The sequence below is a fragment of the Halichoerus grypus genome, chromosome 1 (assembly GCF_964656455.1).
Source record: "Halichoerus grypus chromosome 1, mHalGry1.hap1.1, whole genome shotgun sequence".
Taxonomy (NCBI): Eukaryota; Metazoa; Chordata; class Mammalia; order Carnivora; family Phocidae; genus Halichoerus; species Halichoerus grypus.
Window position 1 is genome coordinate 198,901,236 of NC_135712.1, and position 25,355 is coordinate 198,926,590.

General features: G+C 54.5%; 3 protein-coding genes across 5 annotated transcripts in view; 1 reads left to right on the forward strand and 2 right to left on the reverse strand.

Moving 5' to 3' along the window:
- Positions 1–83: 83 nt before the first annotated feature.
- On the reverse strand, positions 84–13,825 carry P4HTM (prolyl 4-hydroxylase, transmembrane). 2 transcript variants are annotated; one of them, XM_036100634.2, is made up of 9 exons: positions 13,412–13,825; positions 13,125–13,206; positions 4,947–5,071; positions 3,941–4,037; positions 2,901–3,063; positions 2,173–2,358; positions 1,366–1,456; positions 1,036–1,159; positions 84–532 (listed from the first exon to the last, which is right to left on the reverse strand). In XM_036100634.2, exons 1-9 carry the CDS (start codon positions 13,748–13,750, stop codon positions 312–314), a joined length of 1,428 nt encoding a protein of 475 aa, XP_035956527.1. In that variant the 5' UTR covers positions 13,751–13,825; the 3' UTR covers positions 84–311. The 2 variants fall into 2 exon arrangements, with proteins under 2 accessions (XP_035956527.1, XP_035956526.1); XM_036100633.2 differs by having other exon boundaries at positions 4,881–5,071; positions 13,412–13,804.
- Positions 6,873–9,876, forward strand: LOC118541119 (secreted frizzled-related protein 5-like). Its single transcript, XM_036100641.2, has 4 exons — positions 6,873–7,051; positions 8,057–8,226; positions 8,465–8,551; positions 8,881–9,876. The coding sequence occupies exons 1-4, from the start codon at positions 6,873–6,875 to the stop codon at positions 9,195–9,197; spliced, it is 753 nt and encodes a 250-aa protein (XP_035956534.2). The 3' UTR covers positions 9,198–9,876.
- Positions 13,826–18,541: 4,716 nt separating the features above from the next.
- The window catches only part of ARIH2 (ariadne RBR E3 ubiquitin protein ligase 2), a 50,050-nt gene continuing 43,236 nt past the window's right edge, over positions 18,542–25,355 (reverse strand). For both annotated transcript variants that reach the window (XM_036079708.2, XM_078078444.1), the window contains 5 exons: positions 24,311–24,462; positions 23,354–23,497; positions 22,670–22,738; positions 21,054–21,137; positions 18,542–20,828 (listed from right to left, as the gene is read on the reverse strand). In XM_036079708.2, coding sequence (XP_035935601.1) covers positions 20,757–20,828; positions 21,054–21,137; positions 22,670–22,738; positions 23,354–23,497; positions 24,311–24,462 — 521 coding nt within the window. In that variant the 3' untranslated portion in view covers positions 18,542–20,756. The remainder of the gene's footprint in view (positions 20,829–21,053; positions 21,138–22,669; positions 22,739–23,353; positions 23,498–24,310; positions 24,463–25,355) is intronic.

The following is a 25,355-nucleotide window of genomic DNA, read 5'->3' on the forward strand; positions in this document are numbered from 1 at the left end:
CCCTCCCTCTGACGTGACGCTCGCCGAGCGCTGCGGCGGGCTCCTACCGGCCCACTCTACCTCCCCCCGACCCGACCTGCGGCTTCTCGGCCCCGCGGCTCAAAGCCGTGTAGTTTTATTTGAGGGGGCAGCATGGGTCTGTACACAATAAATAACACGAATATAGGAACTGTGCCCTAATCGCGGCTGGAGGCGGGGATGGGGCAAGACATCGGCCAGGCCTTTGGCCGGCATCTGGACAGGGGGACGGCAGGTCCCCCGACCTGGGGCGGCGGGCGGCCTGGGACTGGGGGCTGAGGCCGACACTCCCCTCAGAGCTCCACACGCGCGTCGCGGTAGGCCCGGTCCAGGGCCCACTCTGGCTGGGAGTCGGTGCCACCTTCGCGGGCCAGGCGCGCCATCTCCTGCTGGAATAGCGCCTGCCGCGCCCGGCTGGGGTCCACATTGATCCAGTTGTTGGCGATCCACTTAGTGCCGCTTGTGACCAGGCAGCCCCCGTGCAGGGAGTAGTCGTCCACGTCGCCCACCCAACCTAGGAGAGGAGGATGGTGTGAGCAAGGGAGGTGACCAGAGGGACTCTAGGCGGCGTTGACCTGAGCTTGACCTCATATAGGCCAAGGGCATGGCCAAGGTGGGCCCAGCCGTGCACACATAGGTGGCAAAATCTGGCCCCACGGCCTCCATGCGGGGCTCAGCATCTCTCTCCAACTAACGCACTGACAACACTCCTGGTCTTCTGAAACCAGCTTTCTTGCTGCCAGACCTGTCCGCAGCCTGGGTTGGTGACAGATGTGTCCCAGCCCCAGTGAGCTGGAAGGCTGGAGCATCAGGGAATCAATCACAGGGGTCAAGATAACCGAGGAGGCTACACAGGTGCAGGCCGCTGAAGTCACTGAGGATGATGTTTAGGAGGCACCGGGGGCAGGAAAACATTTGTAGGGGTGCTGGAAACATCCCTCCGGGGGGGGGGGGTCTCTGGGCTGGTTAAAGGGAAGCTTCCCTGAAGGCACCCTTGGCCTGGTCACAGGCCCTCACCTTGTCCATCAGGCAGGTAGTTGTACCAGAAGACTGCTGTGCCCTGCTGGGGCTTGACACGCAGGTTCCCCTTGTCACAGTGCCTCCGAGTATCACGGAGATCAACATCATCCTGAATCAGACTCTGTGGGCAGCAGGATGGTGGGGTTTTCAAAACCCCCGCTGTATGGCCAAGAGCCAAGGCCAGGCAGCCAAAAGTGGCCAGAGGGAAACCAGTCAGAAGTGCCCAGGGGATCACTTGGGCCCATCATCCCAGGTCTGGAGGGGTATATACTATGATTGCCCAAGGCCCTGCCATCCCACCAGAGTAACAGCCTGGTTGGCCCTTACCATTTCATCGTAGGTTCTGTTGTCTGCTACAGGGAAGACAGTCTCGCCCCCACCGGTGACGTTGTTCAAATAAAACAGCACTGTCATGTAGCTGTAAGGCAGGGGGCCCGTTGAGCAGTTGTGGACACTCCCACGGGCTTACCTGTGGGCAGGATAAGCTGCCCAGGTTCCCAAGGGCCAGAAGGGCAGGCCGAGATCAGTGACAACACTGCAGGTCAGTGCCAAGATGTTCCTAGCCTGTCCTTCCTCCCACAAACCCAGTCTCTTTCTGTGTATCACAATGTTTTGTGTGACCAAGATCACAGGTGCACTTGGCTAAATTATGTGGCTGGCTGGGAAAGGTAGGCTAGCAGCAGCAGCATAGTCCTGCAGAAGGGCTGGCCGGGAGTAGAAGGGGCTGACCCAGAGCAGTCACATGAAGAGAAGAGACCTGCCTCCCAGCCTGAGCAGGGGAGGGGGACACAGCTTCAAGGGGAGAAGCCGAGGCCTCCAGCAGTGGAGGAGAATCAAGATCCAGGGGAGGGGGTGCCAAAAAACCTGGAGACCCAGGCTTGCCCCTTGCCTCAGCACTCTGGGGACAAGTGTCAGTGTCTGTGGGTACCTTAGTTTGGCCACTAAGACAAGATGGCCACCCCTTTCCTGCCACTTGGTAAACAAACTGGGAAGAGAGATGGGGTATCCTCAACCAGGATGGCCCAGTACTCTCCTGGCCCCATACAGGAGCACACTGTTAGGGCAGGGCTGTGTTTATGTCCCGGGAATGCCTGGTCTGGGAGTTGAAGGCCACCCCAGGTGGGAGGTACTTGCCGGCAAGAGGTCTCGAAGGGTACAGACTCATTGGCTACCAGCTTGGTATGGGAGCAGATGGTCTCTGGGTACACAGGCCCGCTGTCCACATGGGCATGGTAGTGGCCTCCCTCTCCATACCGCACAACCTGCAGTGGCTCGCTGAGCTCCACGATTTCAGGTGACAGGCGGGTGAGGCGTAGCACCCTGGTGGGCAGCAGGCATTCAGCTGGGCAGTCCCATACAAGGTGGCACCCTGAAGAAGCCAGACCCCAGACCTGCCACAAGCTCTGCCCCTGTCCACCTGCCCTGGAAGCCCCGAGCCCCCCCCCCAACGGCAACTGGCCCTGTAGGAGCAGGAAGGGGTTACTCATGAGCCCTTCTCCCTGGATGCCAGAGACCACACTGGGTGGGGAAGGTGAGATTTCCACTAAATTGGGAGTGGGGATCACTCCCTCCAGGAAGGAGGTTGCTTATCTAAAACCCCTGGCTGCTCAGGGGCAGGGGGTCCTGTGGATAAAGATAAGAAGTCATTTCTGTAACTCGCAAAAAACAAACATTCCAATCTATTTCTAATCCCAAATGTATATTGTTTGCCCACAATGAGGATTAATTTGCCTTTGTTAATTGCCTGTCTCTTAATGGGTCCTAATCCTGGTCTAACAAGTAGAACTTAATCCGGAGTTGGCTAATTAAGCCTGTCCTCTTGGCGAGGGCCCCGCATGGCTGGCTCCTGCTGAGGTGCTCACCTCTGGCGGATGGCACGCATGACGTGGTGGGCACCTTCACCCTGGTAGAGCCACGTGTGGTGGCTGTTCCGCACCAGCTCGCTGGATGCCGCCTTGTGGCTCCTCATGTACTTGTGGAAGTCCCGAAGGTCCATGTCGGAGAACTCCTGCAGGCTCAGCACTCCTGCGCAGGGCACCCATCATCAGTGCCCCCCAAGCCCATGTGAGGAGGCCTCAGGGGCAGGCTGCAGCATCCTACCTACCCCTGGCCTCAGCCACCGGAGGGCCATGTGCACCTGTCCCCCAACCTGGACGCTTAACCAACTCAGTCACTCAGACGCTCCTAAGGGAGAAACCTTCCATTGTTTGGCCCAGATTTCTCTGAGGGTGGGGAACACTCAAGGCCTGTAGGCCTGTCACCAGCTCTGTACATAGGGGCAGTAGCAGCATGATGCCCCTCCAGCCACAGGTCTTGGCCAGATCTTTCACTCTGGGTTCACCAGCCACAGGACCATTCTTCCGAGTTCTATTTCACTGTTGTACCTTCCCCATTTCGCCCAGAACTTGGGCATGTGAGTGATGACTATACCTCAATAACGCCCTGGGAATTATTACCAAAGGGGGGGTACTTGCATGACAGCTCCCCTACCCAAACCCAAACCACCTCCAGCACCCCAGCAGTTAGCATGACTCTAGGTGGGCATGAGGAAGGCAAGCAAGATCTTTGTTAGACCAGAGAGGGCGTCTTCTGGGGAAGACCCCGTGCCTGGCTGGAAAGAGGTAGATGAAACAGGGTGAACAGCCAAGCTCAAGCTGGCCTCACCAGCCCTCTGCCAACCAGCAACTCCCCTCCTGGAGCCCAGACTGCCTGTCGAGGTCAAAAGGGCCTCCAAGAACTGCCCTCTAGACTGTCACCAAGGCGAATGGGAGGACCCAGCCTACTGCCCAGGAGTGAGGGCAAGGCTGCATCCTCACCTCCTCATCTCTGGCTGCTCTAGAAGCTGGGTATACGGGGGGCAGGAGGCTCACAGGGACAGAACTGTGGCGAGGTATGAGCTCACCATCACCATCAGGGTCAGCCTTGATCGCAGAGTACATCTCCTGAATGTTCTCTGGAGTCATCCACCGTCCATTTCCCAGGCGAGTCTGGGCCAGGACCTGAAGCACAAGATGGTCCCTCAGTGGAGTGGCCCCAATGATGGAGAGCCACCAGAGCATAGACAGCCACCCAGTTCTTGCTGTAAGGGCTAAGGGTTCAGGTGATGGGGTAATGGGTGAGGACACAGGACAGAGCCTGAGGTCCCTGAGCTGAAGGGAGGGTAGGCAGAGAGAGGCCCACAGGCATCTGGGGCGGTGGCCAGGAAGACAGCTGAGAGACCTGTGGGCCATAGGCATTCCTGGTCCTGTTGGGACTGTGGCCTTCATGGCCAGCACTGTCAGCTGGTTGGAGGAAGACAGGACTGTGACCCACTCAGATACTCCAGGTTAGATGGGGGAGGCCAAGGCCTGGGTGTGAACAGGGAGTAGGCATCAAGGGGAGGCCTGGCCAGGGCATGACCACCAGGCTTGTCAAGAAGACCAGGCTCAGTGGACCACTCTGCATAGGCAAGGGACCCTACACCCTGCCAAGACCTCTGTCAGAAGCCTGGTGTGAGAGGCATATAAAAGAGAAATGCAGACTTCTGGCTACCCTCAGACCTACCATGAGTTCTGTGGGGTCCCCAGCCATGGCAGCAAGGAACCCAGACCACAGATGGCACACCACCCAGGAATTGTGATAATAAATGTCATCACCCCCAGGGGGATTCTCCTGCTACCTTCTGGGGTTCCCAAGGCAGCAAGGGGCTCTCCAGGGAAGGATAAGGAGGGACCCTGGAACTGGGCATGCCCCAGCTGATCTGAGATGGCACCTGACTCTTGGGGCCAGGGCTGAGCAGGCCACCAGAAAGACAATTCTAGGCACTCCCACCCTGGGCCTACTCCAGGCCCCAGGATCCCAACCTCACGGAGCTGCAGGCGACCATCACGGTTCTGGTCCAGCAGCCGGAAGAGGTCCAGCTGGCTGACCTGCATTGTGCCCATTGCCTCCTCGTATTCTTCAGTGGGCAGAATCTGGCTGCGCTGTAACCCCTTCATCTGGGCCAGGTGGATGATGAGCCGACACTCCTCATCACTCAGGAAGCCAGGGATTTCTGCCAGAAGAGGAGGTGGGTGAGGCCAAGGACTGAGCCAGGGCACCGATTCAACCAGTGCCTTCTTCTCTGCAGAGCTCCTGAGGTACTCCTGTCCCCTGGTGGTCCCCAGGTCGGGACTTCACACACCCCTCTGCCTCTACACTGGACTCTGACCCCAGGATTGAGTTGTCCTGCATAGGTTGGCTAGCATTTGGAATGTGGGGCTTTTTTTCTTTGATGCCAAGAGCACACATTTCCCAGGGGAGCCCTGGGACGCTTGCTAGAGCTAAGCTGAGCAGGGGCTCAGCCACCTTGGGGTGGGACTGAAGGCCAGAGGGTTGACCTCCACTTCTGATTGGGTACATATTTTAAAGTGGGGTGATGGCGACTGGGTTTTGCTTTCATTTTTGCTTTTCAGGATTGTTCAAATACAAAGTGTAGAACATTCAGTGCTGTAGGCCAGTCCTTGCCCTCCACTCTCCTGCACAAGTGGGCGCTGACCATCTGCCCAAGGCTGAGTGGCCCAGTGCTGGCACATCCGTCAGTGGAGGTCTCTTAGGTTTTTGGCAGATGCTGAGAAGATGCCCCAGGTGTCCTTTGCTTTGGAAACAAGTGTACACTGAACGTCATGCCTCTAAGTCTGAGTAAAGGCCAGGCAGGCTTGGGGCTTGGCTCCAGTGGCTGGATGCCCCCACACCAGCTCCACAAGCAGCTTGGTCAAGCTGGAAAGTGAGTCTCACACCTGGGGAGCTCACATCCCAATGGCCCCAGGCACTCGTAGACAGGAGCGTGGGCCCTGCTTCCTTCCCTCCTTCCTAGGAGAGAGGACTTCGTTAGATGGGGACCAAGAGGCCCACAGAGGAACCGACTGGAGGCAGGGCCCCACTGCCACAGTGACCCTCAGAACTGCAGAGCTGCCTACCACCTCTCTGGGTTATGCTCCCAGCGTTAAGGTCCAGGCGTTGCCAAGAGGAAGGAAAATGGCTGCTCAGAGCCAGGACTGGAAAGGTTTCTAGTGGTTATCACAGCAGATCACACTGAGGTGGCACAGATTCTGTGTCCTGTCCTAAGCACATCATCGGCTCCTTAATCCCTACACTCACCCTAGAAAGCCGGGCCCTCTCAATTTGCCTTTCTTATCCATGACGCATGGCAGGCACAGAGACGTGAGCGACTTGCCCGGGGCCTCCAGGGCTGTTGTATTCCAGAGTCCATGCTCAAGACCACATTCAGCTTCCCTGGATAGATGACCCAGATGTGATGACACTGAGGGTAGGATAAAGGCCCCCACCCAGGCCTGCTTGACCCCCAACCCAGCAAACCCAGAAAGGGTGTGAGCCATCCACTGTGGGGGGAGGGGGGGCGCAGCTCTGGACAATGGGTTCGACCAAACTGCTAATCAACAGTCACCTCCTGGTAGCTTAAAAAACAAATAAACAAACAAGAAAAGTAAACCAGAAAAAGAAAAAACACAGGCCCAGGTTTCTTCAGTTTATTAAGTGCTGGTAATCCGCAGGCCCAAAGATGCCGCCAACCTCTACAGGCCCCTGCAGTGTGCTAATCAAATGCAAACGGCCCAGGCCAGCACACTGGGGCCTAACCAGATGGGTCCCCGCACCTGGGACCTGCACAAACCCTGGCTCCTGGGGTGTGGGCACAGACCTATATAGGCCTCAGCCTCAGCCCATTAAGACCAAGGCAGACAAAGCAGGTGATGGACCAGGGGCTGTGGCTGTTAGCGGTGCTGGTGGTGCTGCTGGGGGGCAGTGGGGCAGGGCCCCCCCGGGGCCCCACACGGTGCATGCCCATTCCCCAAGCCATGGCCCTGTGCCACGACATTGGCTACACAGAGATGCGGCTGCCCAACTTGCTGGATCACGATACAGCGGCCGAGGCTCTCCAGCAGTCAGTCAGCTGGCTGCCCCTGCTGGCCAGGGAGTGCCACCCTGATGCCCGCCTCTTCCTCTGCTCCCTCTTTGCCCCTGTGTGCCTCGACAGGTAGGGCAGGGGCTCCTAGGTGGGGGGGGGAGGGGGTGGCCTTTCCTCTGCCAAGGCCTGTTCACTAACCATTGCCGTGTACCTCTCAGTGCTGAGGGCCGACAGGGGTGGGGAGGGAAATGAAGGATTGTCCTGTCAGGGTGTTCCTGGCCCAGGGGAGCAGGTGCCCATGGGACAGAGGAGACATAAGCAGGGGACCATCAATGGTGAGCATTGTTGGCATCAAGGGCTCTTAAATGTCAAGGTATGGCAAATGGGTAGGCTGCTTTGGGCTGGGGGGCTGGAAGCCCCTCTCCAGTGAGGTGTGGAAACTGTCTGCCCAAGGGATCCTGGCAAGAGATGGAGCTCATCTGAGGGCCTTTTCTCTGAGCCCAGAGATTGCAAGGTTGATTCCTCTTCTCCAGCCTAACCTACCCCGGGAACAACAGCTCCTTCAGTTCCTCCTTTGCAGAGTGAGGGACTGTCCCAGAGCCTCAGGGTGACCATGCCAGTAGCACCAAGAATGGGCTCTTTCAGAATCCAGTGATCGGGCCTCTGCTCTTTGCCAACCCCAGCCCTGGCCAGAAACTGCAGTCTCCCACAGGCCTTTCAGGACAAGAGGGAGGGCTCTGCTTTCTCCCTCCAAGATGGGGAGTGAAGGCCCAGAGCGCAGGGCGCTTCACATACAACCCTCTCCAGGGCACTGGACGTCCGCCCAAGCTGGAGGGGGAGGTGCGCTGGGAAGCTGGAAAGCAGCCCGGGCCACGCGAGGACGGTGGGGGCTGTAAGACCGAAGCGCTGGGCTGGAGGCAAGCCGGGCTGAGAGCTGTTGCTAGGTGACCAGGTGTCGTTGCCCAGCAACCGCGAAGTCCCAGGCTGCGCCTCTGTACTGGGAGCTGCGGGGGGCGCAGGGTGGGGGGAGGCGCGGGAAGGAGGGAGGGGAGCCCAACCCGGAGTCCAGGAAGCCCGGTCCTGAGAGCCCTGTCGCCCCGATCCTTCCATCCTCCCCCCCCCCCACCTCCGCAGGGTCATCTACCCGTGCCGCAGCCTGTGTGAGGCCGTGCAGGCCAGCTGTGCGCCCATCATGGCCTGCTACGGCTACCCCTGGCCGGCCATCCTGCACTGCGGCCGCTTCCCCGCCGGCCACGGGCTCTGCGTCGCGGCTCTCTCCAACGGCTCCCGCCTGGGCCGCCCACGTGAGTCCCCGCACGGCTCCCAGGCCCGGCCCACCGGCAGCTCCCCACCCTACCAAGCCACTGCCCGCAGGGCCAGGCACACGGGTCTCTCTGGTAGGGGAGACAAGGGAGCGGCCACAGCAGCGGGTCTCAGAAAGGGTGAAGAACCGGGGACCAGCGGGAGGGCCCCCCTCCCCCGCGCTGGCGGCCCCTCCCCTACTGGCTCCCGGCGGAGCCTCACTCGGCCCCTCCCCCCCAGTGCCGCAGGCCAGCTGCAGGGACTGTGAGTTGCAGGACGCCCGCTCGTCCAACGAGGTCCTGGACGCGCTCTGTGCCAGCGACTTTGGTGAGCCCCTAGCGTCCAGCACCCCTTACACCCACCTCACAAGTGCCTCCATCCCAGCTCCCAGCTCGGTGTAAGAAAAATGAAAGAGGGAACACTCAAATGCTACATACCTGGTTAGAGCCACAAAATAAATGCCTTTAATAAGCGTGGCATTGCTAAAACAACACACCTAACAAATCTGCCTAAGAGGGTGGCAGCCAGGACTTCAGCCCTTCTCTAGGACCCCGATTAAGAGCAGAGCATCAAAGAGGGTGTGGTTCAGCAGGTGGAGGGGATGGGGTTACTCCTCCAGGCCCTGTGCATCACCCCACTCCTCTGATCCCATTCAGCAGTGAAGGTTAGGCTCTCCCGATGCAACGGGTCATCCTTTGGTCTCTCAGACTGCCACCTGGACTCCCGGCTAGAGGTGCTGAAGGCGGGCCCACTGCCTGCCGTGGAACTGGCCCCTACTCTGCGTCGCTGGCTGCAGCTGGATGCCACGTGCGTGCACAACCTCTTGCGAGGAAGGCATGCTGGGACCTACGTGCTAAGTGGGGAGGTGCAGGGCCCCCGGCTGCTGGTAACCACGGCCTATGTTTGGAGCCAAGGCCACCGACATCTGCAGCTGGCTGTGCGCAGGTGGCACCATCACCAATGCCCAGAATAGGGGTTAACACAGGCAGGGAGAGCCCGTGCTGCCCTGGACATACATAAAACCCTCTATCTGCTGCCCTTCATGGATATTTGCAGACCAGAGTCCAGAGAAACCCCAGGAAGGGCCCAAGCGGGGCAGAAGCCCACTTCTGTGGTCACAGCTAAGGGGCCCCTTCCTGAACTACAGTGCTCTGCCCAGACACGAAGGAGATTGGCTCCCTGGCAGGGTAGTGTGTGCTGGGTAGGCAAGACCACCTTTCTGTCCTTCTGTCCTTCCCAGGCCTGGGATGACAGCCTGGCTAATGCCCACAAGCCCTAGCAGCCCAAGCTGTCTCAGGGCAGGTGCAAAGCCTCAGGCTATGCTCATCCTGGGCGGGGTGCTGCTTGTCAAGCCCCACAGACTCAGTTTTATCTGCCTGACCTTTACTGAGCCCACAGTTCCACCAAGCTGCAGGCCCATGGAAAAGCAAAGGGAGTGGGGAGAAATCCATACAGAAAACTGCATTAAGCTGCTTACAAACCTGATCTTATATACACACACACAGTTTTTTCCCTATTTCTGGGCCTCCAGTGTTTGTCAAGAATACAGTCGTCTTAAATAACTGCCTAATTATTTTCTTGAGCTGACTTGGAAATCCTATGATAAAGCAGTCATGGTTTTAAGATAAATTGTTTTGTGTACTGGTGTCAGTTACTCATTGACCTTAAACAGTTACGAAAATGGGCCAAAACTCTTGTTGGCCTTCTGGAAGTGCCCCCTGTGGCTCTTGAGGGAATGCCAAATCAGGGGGCCAGGGTGGTGGGAGGTCACTCTTGAGCAAGCAGACAGGTGCTGGTCTGGCTGAGTGCCCAGTAAATCCCTCCAGCCAGCCAGTAATGACCAGCAGTGGACACGACTCCGGCTGCTGACTACACTGCCAGCACAAATCAGGCCTCTCCCGCATGCAGCTCACCTTTAGGGGCAGAGGTACAGATGACAAATAGAGAAGATAGTCTCCAGTGATGCTAAGTGCCGAGAAGAAAACCAAGCAGGCTGATGCAAGGGTGTCTGGGAACCTCTTAAGACCAGTTTGAGGTCAAGAGAGGTCTCTGAGGAGGGGATGTGTGCGCAGAGGCCCAATGGAGAGGAAGGCACCCTCTGTGGGAAGAGCCAGGTCTGAGCTTTCTGGTGGAGGGCACAGCACGTACAAAGGCCCCAAGGCAGCATGAGCCTGGGGACAGCAGGGAGTGAGGAAGGGGCAGCAGGAGATGAGGGCACCACCAAATGACACTTAGAGGTGAAGTGGGGATCTTGGAGACTTTTAAGGAAGGGGGTGGTAAGATTGATCTGTTTAGACACAGAATGGGGGTAGGGTGGGATGGAAGGAGAGGGGAGCCGTGAAAGGCAGCAATGTCCCCAGAGAGATGATAATGACTCAAAACTGGAACACCTCCCTTCTGAACTGAACAGGACAAAGTCCTCAGCTGACTTCTGATGGTCCAAATCCTTGTGAAATGCCTACCACAGTCAAGTAGGTATTATGCCAAGAACTCAGAGTGGGACCTTGGTGGCCCAGGTCCCACTTGCCCCAGGTCTCTAGGGACAAAGGTGGGAAACAAGAAATGTTTCCCAAAGGGAGAGACTCTTCCCCAGGAAGTGGTGGGGCTCCCTCCCCTGGAGATGGGGGCACTCTGGGGTAGAACCCAATCCCCTGCCCTAGCTTACATCCTGAACACCCACCCCTCAAGCCCTGGCATCTTGGGTCCCTGAGGCTGAGGGTCACAGGTTTGGAGCCAGGAGCAGCAAGGCAGAGGTGGTAGAGCCCACAGCAGGCCCATTCTCCTTGGGCCCTCCTGCCTTTTTGGGGTGACAGTAGATGAATAAACGGGCAGGTACAGAAGACAGACACTGCTTCTTCTTGAGGTAAGGCTTCCTTCTTTGGATCCATCCAACACCATAGCATTCAGTAACTGCCTCCCCCCGACATCCTCTCCCCTGTGCTTTCCCTGCCTCACAAGGGGACTTCCTATAATCACTGATCTCTTCTTCATATGGCTCACCTCGTTTCACCAAGGAGCAAGCCCCAGGACTTCCTCGGTAAAACCTGGGACACCGTCCAGCAGCAGACTCAAAGTCAATGTAAGAGTTGGGAGAAAATGGGGGCCACAGCTGGAGGTTCCTGCTGCAGCTGGAGCCCTCCAATTCTCCCAGCCATGTCCCTCGTAATTTCTGGATACACAGACCCATCTGATGGCTTAACCAGAACCAGTTTACCTTGCATCAGATTTCTCCTGCTTCCTACATTTATGGGGTTTGGGTTTCTCATTCTCTGCATTGTAGGACTTTGATGCAACAGCTGCATGTTAGGGGGTGAGGGGTACAGTTATGGGTTCATTTAACCTGACATACATCTGAATTAAGTGCATACAGTTCCCAAGAAGGCTGAGAACACAACCCCTTCAGACATGTCTGTTCATGTCAGTGTGGCAGCAAAGGGGTGAGTGTTGTTCCCTTTGCCTGGATCACCCTTTCTTGACAGCCACCTGGCTTGATCCCATAGCTCCTAGAGGTCTTTGCTCAAATATCTTTCACGGGGAGGCCTATCTTGGTCACCCTATTAAGAGTTTCCACCCCAGTTGAAATTCTGCCTTATCTGTCTGCAATCATTTATCACCATCTGACATGCCATATGTATTTGTTTATTGTCTGTCTCCTTATTTGAATGTCAGCTTTAGGTGTGTGTGTATTGTTGTTTTTTGGTTTGTTTGTTTTTTCCTATTTTGTTCAGTGCTATGTTCCCAGCACTTAAAATAGCACTTGGCACAGACTCCAACCTTATGCAGTAGTAATAATAATAGTAACAATAGCCTTTTAGGGCCCCTCCCACAACAGGACCGACATAACTTATTTCCCTTTAGACTGTATGCACATGAAATTGTTCTCATAGGTCTAGGCATAATTCTCAACCAGGGCCCTCTGCCCCAGGGGTAATGGCATGTGCTCAAATGCTCTGCTTTGGTCCCTAGCCCCCTCCTTAAAGCCCCTAACCCGCATCATCCCCCAGCAGGCAGGAACAGCCCCAGGTCTGCAGGTAAGTGTATCACTGAGACTGGGTACCCAGGGCTGGGTGGGAAAACCTATGCTGGGCGAGGTCATGAGTCTGGCCACCTTGCTGGCACTGGTGGTCTTTGAAGGACTTCAAGAGTCTTCTCAGCTAGCATGTTGGCTATAGAGTACAGGCTCTAGAGGCAGGCTGCCTGGTTTCTAATCCTAGCTTTGCCCCTGAACTAGCTGTATGAGTCTGGCCAACCAACCCCAGCTCCTGGCGTCTCACTTTCCCACCCAGTAACCTGAGGGTGGGATCCACACCCACCTCACAGAGGGGTTGTAAGAATTAATTGAAACTATCACATGAAGCCTAGCACATAACCAGAGCTCAGAAAATGTGAGCTTATGATGCTGATTCCAAATGAGGTCACACTGGAAGTTTTTGCCTACTTATGGCAGAACACAACTCCATCCTAAGAACCCTCATCAGACCACAGGGTCCACGTTGGGAGTGAGATTCCTCCTCGGAGGCCCTGAGATCAGCTAGGACCTGGTTATCAGTCTTTCCCACCCTCCCCCAATTCTAGAATGTGACAGAATTAATGATGGCAGGAAGTGTCCAAAGATGGTTTCAGTGAAGTGTTTAGACAATCGCCTCAGGGTCACATTGCCCAGCCCTGTAATGGAAGGATCAGCTGCAGAGTAGGGGTCAGAGAGGGGAGTGTGGAAAGGTCACCCGGTGACCCTATTATAGAGGTGGGGGTTGGTACTTCACTGTGGGAAACCTTTGGGTGATAAGAGCTACTTTGAAGCAGCCATTTTCAAAACAGAAGTCACGTGGCCAAAACGAGCCTCCAGGCGCCCCCCAAACCGCAGCCCCTGGCCCTTCCCAAGAGCGCCCAGCTGACTTACCAAAGAGCAGCGGCTTGAGGCTGAGGGTTCGGATGAAGTGATCCCTGTCGGCGACCAGCTGGACCTTCCGCTCGTGCCCCACCTAAGGGAAAGGGGCACTGCGGGCAGTTCGGGCCCCAGGCCGCGCCACCCAAGGAGGGTACAGGCACCCCGGCCCCGAGCGCGACGAGCGGGAGGGGCGCGCGGGGCAGACGACGCAGGGAGCAGCGTGGAGGTCGTGGGCTGCGCGGCGGCCGTCACGGGTTCGCCGTGCAGGGCCTGGAGCGCGGCGAGACGGGAGTCCTCACCTTGATGCCCTCGAGCCGCGTGAGGGGATCCAGGGTCGGCGCGGGCCCGGGGCCCTGGGCGCGGCGCTGGGGCCCGGGGTCGCTGCTCTCGTCGCCGTTGCTGTAGTGCACGAAGAGCAGAAGCGCCAGCACGTTGCCCAGGTACAGGTGCACGAACACCATCAGCACCAGGAAGTAGGCGCGCGAGCAGATGCCGCGGGGCTTGCACAGCGGCCGGACCGGTGCGTCCTCGCAGTCGCCCAGCCCGGCCGCAGCGCGGGCCCGCTCGTGTCCAGGCGGCGCCCACTGCGGACTCGCGGCCTCCGACCTCGGGGCCGCCGCCGCCACCGCCGCCGCCATGGCGCCCCGGTCGCGCGCACGCCCAGGGGAGGGGCCGCGGAGATGCCCGCGCCGCGCCGCGCCGCGCCGCGCCGTCGCCTGGACAACCGCCCCGGAGCCCGCGCGCGCCGCGGTCTCTAGGAGACCGTGCCTGGGGATGCTGCACCCGCTGGAGCCGCCCGCGCCAGCCCCTGCGCGGCGCTCCGTCTCCCTTGCGCCCTGGACCCCGGCCCACGCTGGAGTTTCTCTTCCCGGGGTGGGTTACTGTCAGGAGGAGATGCACAGTCCCCAGGGCAGAAGCCGACCCTCTCCCCCACCCGCAATGCAGAGGCGCACAAGAGCGGCACCATTATAGGAAACCCCATTAGTAGTTTCTCCGTCCCCTGGTTAAGATGCACTTCTCTCTTCGCTCCCGGGAGTGGGGTGATAGCGACGAAGCCGTGCCAAAAGATGACTCAATAATGCGGCGGTTTGGGGGCGCCGCAGAGGCCGACGATTGCGCATGTGATGGTGTAGGACCCACAGCTTTCGGCACTGTCGTTCGCCAGCTTAGAAGGCCAAGAATGCCTTGGAGTTCTGCTCTGAGGTCGGTGGACCTCACAGGGAGGCCTATAGGAGTCAGGCCTTGGGAAGAAGCTGCCTGATGTTCAAGGTCGCATACGTGCGTAGACGCACGTGGATCCAGACGTGGGATCCAGTCTGTAGTGGTCAGAGAGGGCTTCCTGGAGGAGCCCTGGCACCAGGAAGCTCAAACCCCTAACAACAACCTGCAGGAACAAGCAGGTATTCAGGTGCTCTGGTGCACAGAAACATTTCTTGCCTCAAAGCTGGCACAGGGAAAGAGGGAGAAAGGCACTTTTCTGTGAGAAAGGGACTTTTCTGTAATTGAGACACCATTGCCTCCGAGAAAAAGTAGACAAGATTGGGCGCATTCAGGATGGTGTGGCTGTAGTCTCCTCAGAGGAAAGAAACTCAGATCATCACCAGGTATGGAGGTGGGAGGACATACCAGTGGCCAAGTGCCAAAGCCTGGGCATTTTCATGCTCCCTGCTCTTCTAGGGCTGGATTATCCTCAGGCAGAGATGCACAGGCCCCAGGGCAGAAGCCGACCCCTCCAGGTGGACAGGCAGACAAGAGCAGCGCCACTGAGTCAGGTCTCACTAGTGGTTTTCCCTTTACCCTGTGAACAAGCCCCTCTCCCACCTGTTTTCTTCCAGGAAAGTGGGGTCTGCATTTTCTGGTCTCCCCAGAGCAGGCCAGGGGCTCCAAATGTAGGCCCACCTCCTTCTCTCAGAGATTCTACGCACAATGGCGGGTTTCACCAGTGCCCAAGCACATGGGTGCATCCACTCATCCAGCCACCCTCAGGGACAATCTTGTCAATCTCCTTAGGATACGACAGAGAAACACTGCCTAACCAAAGGAGACATTCTGGACGTGTCTAATGGGGAGGAGGGGGAGGTGGTAATGGGAATTGTTATGGTTCAGCCGAAGTTGGGATGCTGACCAAACACCATCAGTGGTCCAGCATTCTGTTTCAGATGGAGTGGGGACAGACAGCTCTGCAGGTAACCAGGCGAGCCTGGACTTCCTGTGCCTGGAGGTGCGGACAGAGGCAGTATGTATTCTAAAGCATACATACATACGTACATACATACATACATACATAGAATGGCCACAAAAGAAATGTTTCGGATTCAAATGGAAAAAAATCCTACTACCAACTTAGGAGTGTCCAAATTTCCTGCAGCTTGTCTTTAAGCCACTCTAGTTAGGTCAGAATTCTCTCAACTTCCAAGTATATAGCACAACCGAAACAAGTACATTTTCCCCAAATCGTATTAATCTCCTAAACTTTTTTCTTTTCTTTTTGTAATCTCCTAAGTTCTTTATTTTTTTTTAATTTTTAAAAAAGATTTTATTTATTTACCTGACAGAGAGAGGCACAGTGAGAGAGGGAACACAAGCAGGGGGAGTGGGAGAGGGAGAAGCAGGCCTCCCGTGGAGCAAGGAGCCCAATGTGGGGCTCGATCCCAGAACCCTGAGATCATGACCTGAGCTGAAGGCAGACACTTAACTGACTGAGCCACCCAGGTTCCCTTTCCTAAGTTCTTTAATGCAAAAAACACCAACTAACCGAGTCACAGTTTTACCAAGGATGTCATGGTTTTCTGGTACCCATGAATGTTGAGACCATTTCCTCTTTAGCCTTTTAATACCTATAATTAGATCACCACAAATCCTCATATTCCTTATTTTTCTGAACCCTTTCTCCCATATTCCTATCTCCCGTACCCAAGTGACTTATGCCCACTGCCATGCACAGCTCCTTCTCTAACTCATCACCAGACAACAGAAGGCAAGCCTGCTGGGGCACTGGGGTGGGGGTGTGGAATGCTCACTGTCTAGTTCTGCTCCACCTGCTGTTGGCTGTGGGAATCTCACAACCACATCATAAACTGGAACTTGGACCTTTTAAAACCTATGGCTCTGTTGCTACCTAAGGGCCATGAGGTTTCTCTCTCTTTTTTTTATATTTTATTTTTTTTATTTTTTTGACAGAGAGAGACACAGCGAGAGAGGGAACACAAGCAGCGGGAGTGGGAGAGGGAGAAGCAGGCTCCCCACTGAGCAGGGAGCCCGATGTGGGGCTCGATCCCAGGACCCTGGGATCATGACCTGAGCCGAAGGCAGAGGCTTAACTGACTGAGCCACCCAGGCGCCCCAGGTTTCTCTCTTTTTTAAATAGGCTCCACACCCAGTGTGGGGCTTGAACTCACGACCCTGAGATCAAGAGTCCCATGCTCAGGGCGCCTGGGTGGCTCAATCATTAAGCATCTGCCTTCGGCTCAGGTCATGATCCCAGGGTCCTGGGATCGAGCCCCGCATCGGGCTCCCTGCTCCATGGGAAGCCTGCTTCTCCCTCTCCCACTCTCCCTGCTTGTGTTCCCTCTCTCGCTGTGTCTCTGTCAAATAAGTGAATAAAATCTTGAAAAAAAAAAAAAGAGTCCCATGCTCTACCTACTGAGCCAGCCAGGCACCCCATTTTTTAATTTATTATTTTAAAGTAAGAGCCATAAAGTTTTTCACCCCTCAGGCTGGCTCACCTCACAGGTGTGGAAGTCCCACCTTAATTGCTGATGCAGTCACATCTGGGCTTTTGTGCTGTATTCTAACCTCTATTACAAAAAGTGGACTTATTTCCAGGTGGTTGTTTTTTTTAATAAGATTTTATTTATCTATTTGAGATAGAGCGAGAGAGAGAGAGAGAGAACAAACGGGGGGAGTGGCAGGCAGAGGGAGAAGCAGGCTCCCCGCTGAGCAGGGAGCCCGATGCGGGGCTCAATCCCCAAACCCCGGGATCATGACCTGAGCTGAAGGCAGACGCTTAACCGACTGAGCCACCCAGGCGCCCCTTATTTCCAGTTTCTAACAGCAAACATTACCAGCAGTGGTAACCTTGAGCAAATTACTTCGTATTTTGAACAGCTCCATGAGGTGTACTCTGACAGCACCTACCTCAGGGCTGCTGTGAGGACTAAGTGGCTTAGTGCTCAGTCACCATTAGTGTGACTGTCTTGTGGGGACAGAAACTGCCCTAAGTCAAGACCACTAGCTGTGTCCTCAGTACCCAAAACAGCCCAGGACAGGGACAGTGCTCTGATTGTTGCCCCTGGAGACTACATGGAACATCCCTCCTCTAGACTTTGCTAGAATGTGCTATCTTCTCTTGTTCATTTTTAAAGATTTTCTTTTTTTTTTTTTTTTTAGGATTTCATTTATTTGACATGGGGTGGGGGAGAGAGAGAGACACACACACACACACACACACCACACAAGCAGGGGGAGCAGCAGGCAGAGGGAGAAGCAGGCTTCCCGCGGAGCAGGGAGCCTGATGCAGGGCTCGATCTCAGGACCCTGGGATCATGACCCGAGCCGAAGGCAGACGCTTAACGACTGAGCCACCCAGGTGCCCCAGGAATGACCCTTTAGCCCTGGGCCTTGCTGCCTCAGTGAAGACATTCACTAGTGATCAATTCCATCTTTGTCCCCCATGTTCTGGAGGCTCTGAGAGGGTAGAGCCCATGGCTCTTTTGCACACCATTGTATGCCCAGGCCATGCACGGGGCTCAGCAGCCCAGAGGACCAGGGATGCAGCTGTGGACTTCAGACTGGCATGTCTAGGGCCTCTCTGGCCTTGCTGTCCTGTGCCTGCTGCCCACAGCTTTGGAGCCTTAACCTCTGAGCTATCACTGAAGTTGCTGCCACTCTTGCCACCACAGGTGTGGACTCCCTCAATTCAGAACCCAAGCTCCATTTCCTGTCCTCAGTCCTTGGGATTAAACTCCACACACTCAGGTTTCTGTCTAGAGTCCTATCTTTGTAACCCCCGAGTCCCTGTGAGGCCACCCCCCCGACTCCCACCCAGGCTTCCATATCTGCTTTGGAGGGACCCAGGGGGTTTTCTAAATGAGGGACTCAGGGCCTCTGCAGGAGCTGTGGGGCATTCCCACCAGTTTACTCTGCCACTATCCCAGGATCTTTTTGTGGGGGGAATGGTATGGCCTGCAACCCAAGGAGGGAGAGGAAAGTAAAAATACGCAGGACATTCCACTTCTCTCCACAGATGCCCTCTCCTCAGAAAGCCAGACAGAGAAGGCAGGCAGAACAGAGGCCAGTGGGACCTTCACAGCTCTCTACAGGAGGGGGCCGATCAATAGGAAGGCCCTCATTTGGTGCTCACTGGCCAGAATCCCCTGGGGTGTTGGCTCAGGAGGTTACCTGGATCCTTGGAAGGAAGACTACACAACTTTATAATCAGAAACTTTGTTTATTTTGAATAAAACACTCAACATTGAGCAGAGGATGTTGCCTCAACTTTTTCTTTGAAGAAAACAAAGATATTATGGTAAATTCATGAAAACACTGTGCCTTCTGTTATCTTCTATCCTTTGTAGGGCAGAACAATTCTGCCTGACCTTTCCCATCTTCCTGATGATGTTACCAAAGGACAGCCCCTGGGGGCACAGAACCTCCTGCAACTCCAGTGGTTGGGGCCACAGCTGGGTACAAGTGTACCACGTGGTAGCCGTGCAGTCCAAGAACTGCCCAGGATGCCCAGGGTGTGACTTAAGGCGCAGAGCTGCAGCGCCCCTGCCATGGCGGTGACACGGAAAGGACTAATGGAGAGGTAAGGGCTCCAGACGCCGGGATCTTCCATGCGTCAATGCAGCATTGACACAGACCCCTAGGTCCTGCAGCAGGCAGCCTCCTCCTCCAGTGAGCTCCCCGCTGTTCAATTCTGGGCTCATGTGCTGCACTCCTAACTTGTTCTCCCACTCCACCCCACAGTCCCTCCCCTGCAGATGACAGGAAGAGACAAAGCCTGGGTTGGGGCTAGGGGGAGACAGGGAGCCTGCAGCCAGCCGTATATCCCACGATGCCAAGAATCACAGCTGTCCTCTGACTTCAAGAGTGATTCAGTTTACAGCTAACATGGTCCCTGGGAAATTGCTGACTGAGGTGAGAATGTCTGAGTATCAAAGAACTTCCACCGTAATATTCACAGATCTCCCAAGCAACTCTTCCAGGAGGTGAAAGAGGCCCTGTTGAGTATAGACAGCTCTGCCAGCCTCAGAGTGGAGGCAGTGAACAAAGCCACAAAACCCCAGGAATCACAGATGTAACTTTTAAAAGGCACACAGGACCAGGTTCAGGACAGGCAGGACACCACACCAACCACCTGTTCCTTTGCACTCAACTGTGCAAAAGCTGGCCCTCTCCCCTGGCCAGCCCTTCTAGCATAGTAGCTGGAACCGCAAACCCAGGACCCTCCTGGCCTCAAACTTCCAGACCCCAGAGCAGCCACTCTGGAGGAGGAGAACACACTCCTGATAATATGAAAACCACTTGTGCAAAGAAGGCCCCTGAGTCCGGAAGACCTGTGCCCTTGGGAGGGCCACGCTCAACTCTGACCCTGAAGTTCACCAGAGAACAGTGCAGCAGGACAGTGTCAGGTATGGACAGCCGTGTGTGAACCTGGTTAGTTATATTACTGGAACACTGGCACAAAAGAAGGGACCAAGGTAAAACAAATTTATTCTGGGGAATAATTCCCTTTAAAAGTAGATCTCTATCTTTAGGAGACAAAAGGAAACACTGTGCTGAACTCATGTCCCCTGGTCTGGAGGGCCACAAGCCCACCTATGCTCTGCTGTGGGCTCTGGCCTCAGTGGCCAGACCCGGGTAAACCTGGAAGAAAGATTAGCCCACAGACACACAGTGCCATCGGAGACAATAACACCCTGTGACAAGGCCCCTTTCTGTATTATCTCCTCCCTGCAAGGTAAGGCAGGTGCACCCGACCACAGAAGGGTCCCCCAAGGACCAGGCAGGAGGCATGATGTGACTGCCAGTGCTCCATGCCCGTTACACAGGCCAACTCAATTCCCCACCGTCCGCCACCCACACTCTTCCTGAGACACCAGCTGTGGCCAAACCCATGAGAATCTGGAAAACAGAGACCACCCTGGAATCCTCTTGCAGGAGACATTCTGAGGCAGGATGGGCAGGCAGCATGTTACATTCTAAGTAAAATAGCTAGAGGGTAAAACACTCCAATGCCAATTTATTTTTAAAAAGGGTTCTGTGTAATTCTATGGTTTGCCCTTTTTTTTTTTTTTTTGTATAATTATACAACCTTTGAAAATTACATAAGTTGTAATGATCTAATACTATTAATAGTCATTCAGAAAAAACTCTCCCTCCCTCCCAACAACCATCCAGGGGGAATTAAAAGTCCTGAAAAGAGGCCAATTCAACATGGCCTCTACCCTGGTAGAAACAAAAAGCAAAAAGATGAGAAGAAAACAGAAATGGACTAACAGGTGCGTGGCCAGTGTCTGTCAGGAGTGGGGCCCTGGCTGTTGCCTGAGGTGGTGAAAGGCAGAGCCTGCAGCATGCAGTTCGGCAGCCGGGAGGCCTTGCAGCCACATCGTCCTCACTCCAGCGCGTCCGTGTCCCAATCTAGGTGTCATGGAAATCCTTCAGCAGGGTTCTCCTCCGCTGCTCTGCTATGTGCATCTGGTTCTCTAAATCCTGCAGCAGGGAAGCAAGATGGTGCTTGCACGGCCCAGTCCCGAGAGTGCGAAACAGCCAAAGCCACCCCCACCACTGGCAGGGGCTTCGAGGGGTCAAGGCACTGCCCTTCCCACCCTGCTCTGCAGCAGCTTCCGGTCCACAGGCTAACAACCCTGTCACCTGTTAACAAGCCAGTCCTCCCTGGCCTGCAACAGAGAGACCAAGAAGGGGGCAGGCACTCACCCCTCTGTCATAGCTGTCTGCACGCTCCACTTTCCATGACAGGTTTTCGATCTCAGCCTCCAGCTGAGCCTGCTGGTATTCAAACTGTATGGGCAGAGCAGGAGGGTCAAAAGGAGAGGGGCTGCAGCCGGGGCAGGGCCTGCAGATGGAGGGGCAGACGCAGCACCTCAGGCTCGCATGAGCTACAGACAACCCTGAGACTGTCCTCAGAGAGCAGTGCTAGTTCCTGCAGCCAGAGCCAGAAGCCCATCAAAAGGCTACCTGAGGGGCGCCTGGGTGGCTCAGTTGTTAAGCGTCTGCCTTCGGCTCAGGTCATGATCCCGGGGTCCTGGGATCGAGCCCCACATCGGGCTCCCTGCTCCATGGGGAGCCTGCTTCTCCCTCTCCCACTCCCCCTGCTTGTGTTCCCTCTCTCGCTGTGTCTCTCTCTGTCAAATAAATAAATAAAATCTTAAAAAAAAAAAAAAAAAAAAGGCTACCTGAAGAGTACAGCCAAGCAGCAAGGCCCCACTTACCCTCTACCCCAAAAGAAAGGGGAAAAAATTTAAGCCACTGAAGACAATATTCTCAACATACAGGGAAACAGAGGCTGCAAAAACAAGTCAAAATGGATATTCGTAGACATGGTATTCACTGAATACTTAATTTTTTCAGCCCTTCTGCAAATCAAGTCTTAAAAATATTCAAACCATTTGACTTAGTAATTGTGCATCCGTTGTACAATTATACACAAAATGTCCCTCAACGTCTTATTTATAGTAATGAAAAAGAGAAACAATGAACGCCCCAACTGATGGTACAACCATATAATGAAACATTTATGCACATATTAAAAATAGTATTTACCAGCCTGGTAAATAAGGACAGCTGCAACAATAAATGGTTGTAACAATAGAATGTCATGTATATAATTAACATTAAATGTAGAAATAATTTTAAAAGGCTGAAAAATGCTAACAGTAGCCATGTCTTTCTGGTGGGATTATGGATGATGTAAATGTTTTTCTGTCTTCCAACATTTAAGCAATAAATGTGAATTACTTTATAATCAGGGGAAACAACCCATATCTAAGATAAAGAATTAAACAAAGATGCAAAAAAGTCCACTATAATTTAGGAACATGCATACTGGGTATCCTCCTAAAGCATGGGTGCCGGCCTCCCAAGAGCTTTTTAGCCAGTTGTCCTATAACTATGGCCATTCAGGGGCTTTGGTATATCTGCCTTGATATTACACACAAAGCCAGGGCCTGAAGTCTATTTTAGAGATGCCTACAGGAGAACTGAACTTTTTTTTTTTTTTAAAAGAGAGAGAGCGAGAGCGAGCGCATATGCACACAGGGGTGAAAGAGAGAATCTTAAGCAGGCTCTGTGATGAGCGTGGAGCAGGGCTCAATCTCACCACCCTGAGATCATAACCTGAGCCCAAACTAAGAGTCAGATGCTTAACTGACTGAGCCACCCAGGTGCCCCAGGAGAGCTAAACTTTTTAAAACTGACAGCTTTGTTTTGCCCTCCCAACAACCAGGGTCTGGTCCCCACTCTCCGGGAAAGTGCGGGTAGACGAGGATACCTCTGAAGCTAAGAGGGCAGAGCGGAGGACTGCTTGGCCTTACCAGCTTCTTCCTGGGTCCAGACTCCATGTAGTAGGCATACGGGTAAGTGTACTGCAGGGTGTATCGGCACTACAACAGAAGAGAGAAGGCCTGCATGTGTGAACCTAACCCGCACGCATCTCAGGTGGCTTTCACAATTCTTACCCTACCGTGCAAGTTAGCCTGGCTCTACAGATATGGGCTCAAAGGAATGAGGCCAAGCCAAATCAAGGATGAACTGGGGGACAACATGGAGAAAGCTGAAACAGAAATGGTCACAGAACACCCCACAGTTCCTTTTTCAAACTGTGATTTATTACCAGCAGCTGCCTCAATGGCTCTTCCTTCGGGTCGGACATCAGAGTCCACACATCTATCTCATACTTGTCCAAAGACAATCTCTTAGTTTCTTTGGAGTGATGCATGGATGGGACAAAAGAAGAAAAGGGCTCTAGTTTTCCCTGCAGTTCCTTCCCTATGGCTGAGGCAGTGGAATACTCTTCTTGGAAATCCCCTGGCAGCCAGCAGCAGGCTGGGTCCTCAGTGGGCATAGCCCAGGGAAATGTGGGCCCAGAAGCAGAAGCATGTAGAGCGACACAAAGTACTGTGTTCCCTTGCCCCATACAGTGCCTCCCACCCTCAGACGTCTGGGCCTGACAGGGCCAGGCGCTGGGCCAGGGATCAGAAGAGGGAGGTGGTACAGACCTTGGCCAAGAGCTTGGCAGCATTCTGTAGGTACTGCCAGTCGATCCACGTCCCCAGATTATTCATGACTCTCTCCTGAATCTTTTCATGAATCCGCTGATAGGTCTGTGCCTCCAGCTGCAAGCTCTTGTTGTGGTTTTCCCACTACAGGGTATAGAGAAAGGTGCACAAGTCCTGACAGAAGTTCAGAATAGACACCTTGGCTGGCACAGCATGGCCACAGCTTCATCTAACTTATGGGGACTGTCTGTCCTTGCAAGTGCAGGAGGAGGACTTCTTCTTCTTTTTTAAAGATTTATTTATTTGAGAGAGAGAGAGCGCGCGCATGCGGAGCAGGGTGGAGGGGCAGAGGGAGACTGAGAAAAGCAGGCTCCCTGCCGAGTGCAGAGCCCAATGTGGGCTGATCCCAGGGCCCTGAGATCCTGACCTGAGCTGAAATCACGAGTCGGCCGCCCAGTCGACGGAGCCATTCAAGCGCCCCAGGAGGGGAACTTCCTCAGTCCATACTACTAACCCTGTCCTAAGCAGTGGCCTGCCAGCCATATCACTCTACCATCTAGGGCAACAGGGCTTCAGCCCTGAAGACTAAACAAAGCTAGGCACCCGCTGGTCTACTGTGTTTAGAAAGTAAATGTGCCACCCTCTTTGGGCTTCTGAAGGGTCTTCCTGGGAGGAAGGGCCCTCTAAATTTGATTAAGATGGTACTGGATGGAAAAGACTATCTGATGGTCCCGTCATTGTTCTTCAATCCGTCATTCAAAGAGCACTGTTGGTTGTGGCTGCCCTGTGGAGCCCGGAAGTCACATTTATGGAAGCACCACTCAGGCCCACTGCAGGAGCTCCTCTCCCTGACTTCTGTGTGCACAGACCGGCAGACCAGTCCCTGGGAATTCTGCCTCAGCAGGCCAGTGGGAAGAAGCCCACTCATGAGGAGCAGCCGCAGGAGAAGATGCCTACCCTCTCAAAGTAGAACAAGTACTTCTTGAGGGCCTCCCTGGCCTGCGCTTGTTGGCTCTGGTTGACAATGTCGGGGTTCTCCTTGTACCGACTGCACTCATAGTACTCGCTGCCATGGGTCTTCCAATCTCCTAGACACATCCAGCAGAAGTCTGCAAAGAATAGAAAATGAGGCATTTATACCCAAAAGATAAGCCCGCATTCCTCCAAAGGCAAAGCAGTGGGACAGACAGATCCTGTGAAAGGGGCGTGGGGCGGGGTTGTGACCTGACCAGAACTTCCTAAGGGTGCCTCTTTCCAGGAGGAAAGTGCACCTCTCCTCTTTGTCACATAACACTGTCCCTGTAGCCTTTCCTTGCCAATATGAACAATAGCCACCTGTCCTAAGAAGATTTTGTACACAAAGCTGGGAATAAAGGCTTTCTGCTATTATGTCATTTTTTTTTTTTTTAAAGAACAGTTCTATAAAACCAACAGCTACCCAATAGTTCCTGCTCAGAATTATGAGTCTGCGTCTACACTGAGGAAGTGAAGAGGGAAAAATAAAGATCCACCAAACATCCATAAATTACTGTGGTCTAACGGAGAGGGGCCAACCACAGTGCTGTTAGATGGCTCCATCTCTATCCTGTCTGGTCTATATCCTGTCCCTGACAAAGACCCTGACGATGGGTAAACTCTGTTTCCCAGGATTCAAGTTGGCTCACTGACTTCTCCAAAGGACCTCATATAAAATTTAGGGAGACCCTCAGAGACCCAGAAGTCGTTCTCTTCTCTTGGGAGCCTTCACTAAACAGCGGCAATACCGCTATCTCCTTAATTAGCTAGGTGGTATTTGGTACGGTCTTAAATACTACTACACTGCTTAGGGCTGCCCGTATAGGTGGTCACGATACAGGAATGCAAGGGATGGCAGCTAACTCTGGGTGGTGAGGGATGGGGAGACTTACAGGGAGGGACACACAGGGGACTTCTTGGGTACAAGGAATATGATGGGCACCGGGGTGTTCACTTGCCATTTCTCTTTAAACTGTATGCAAGTCTT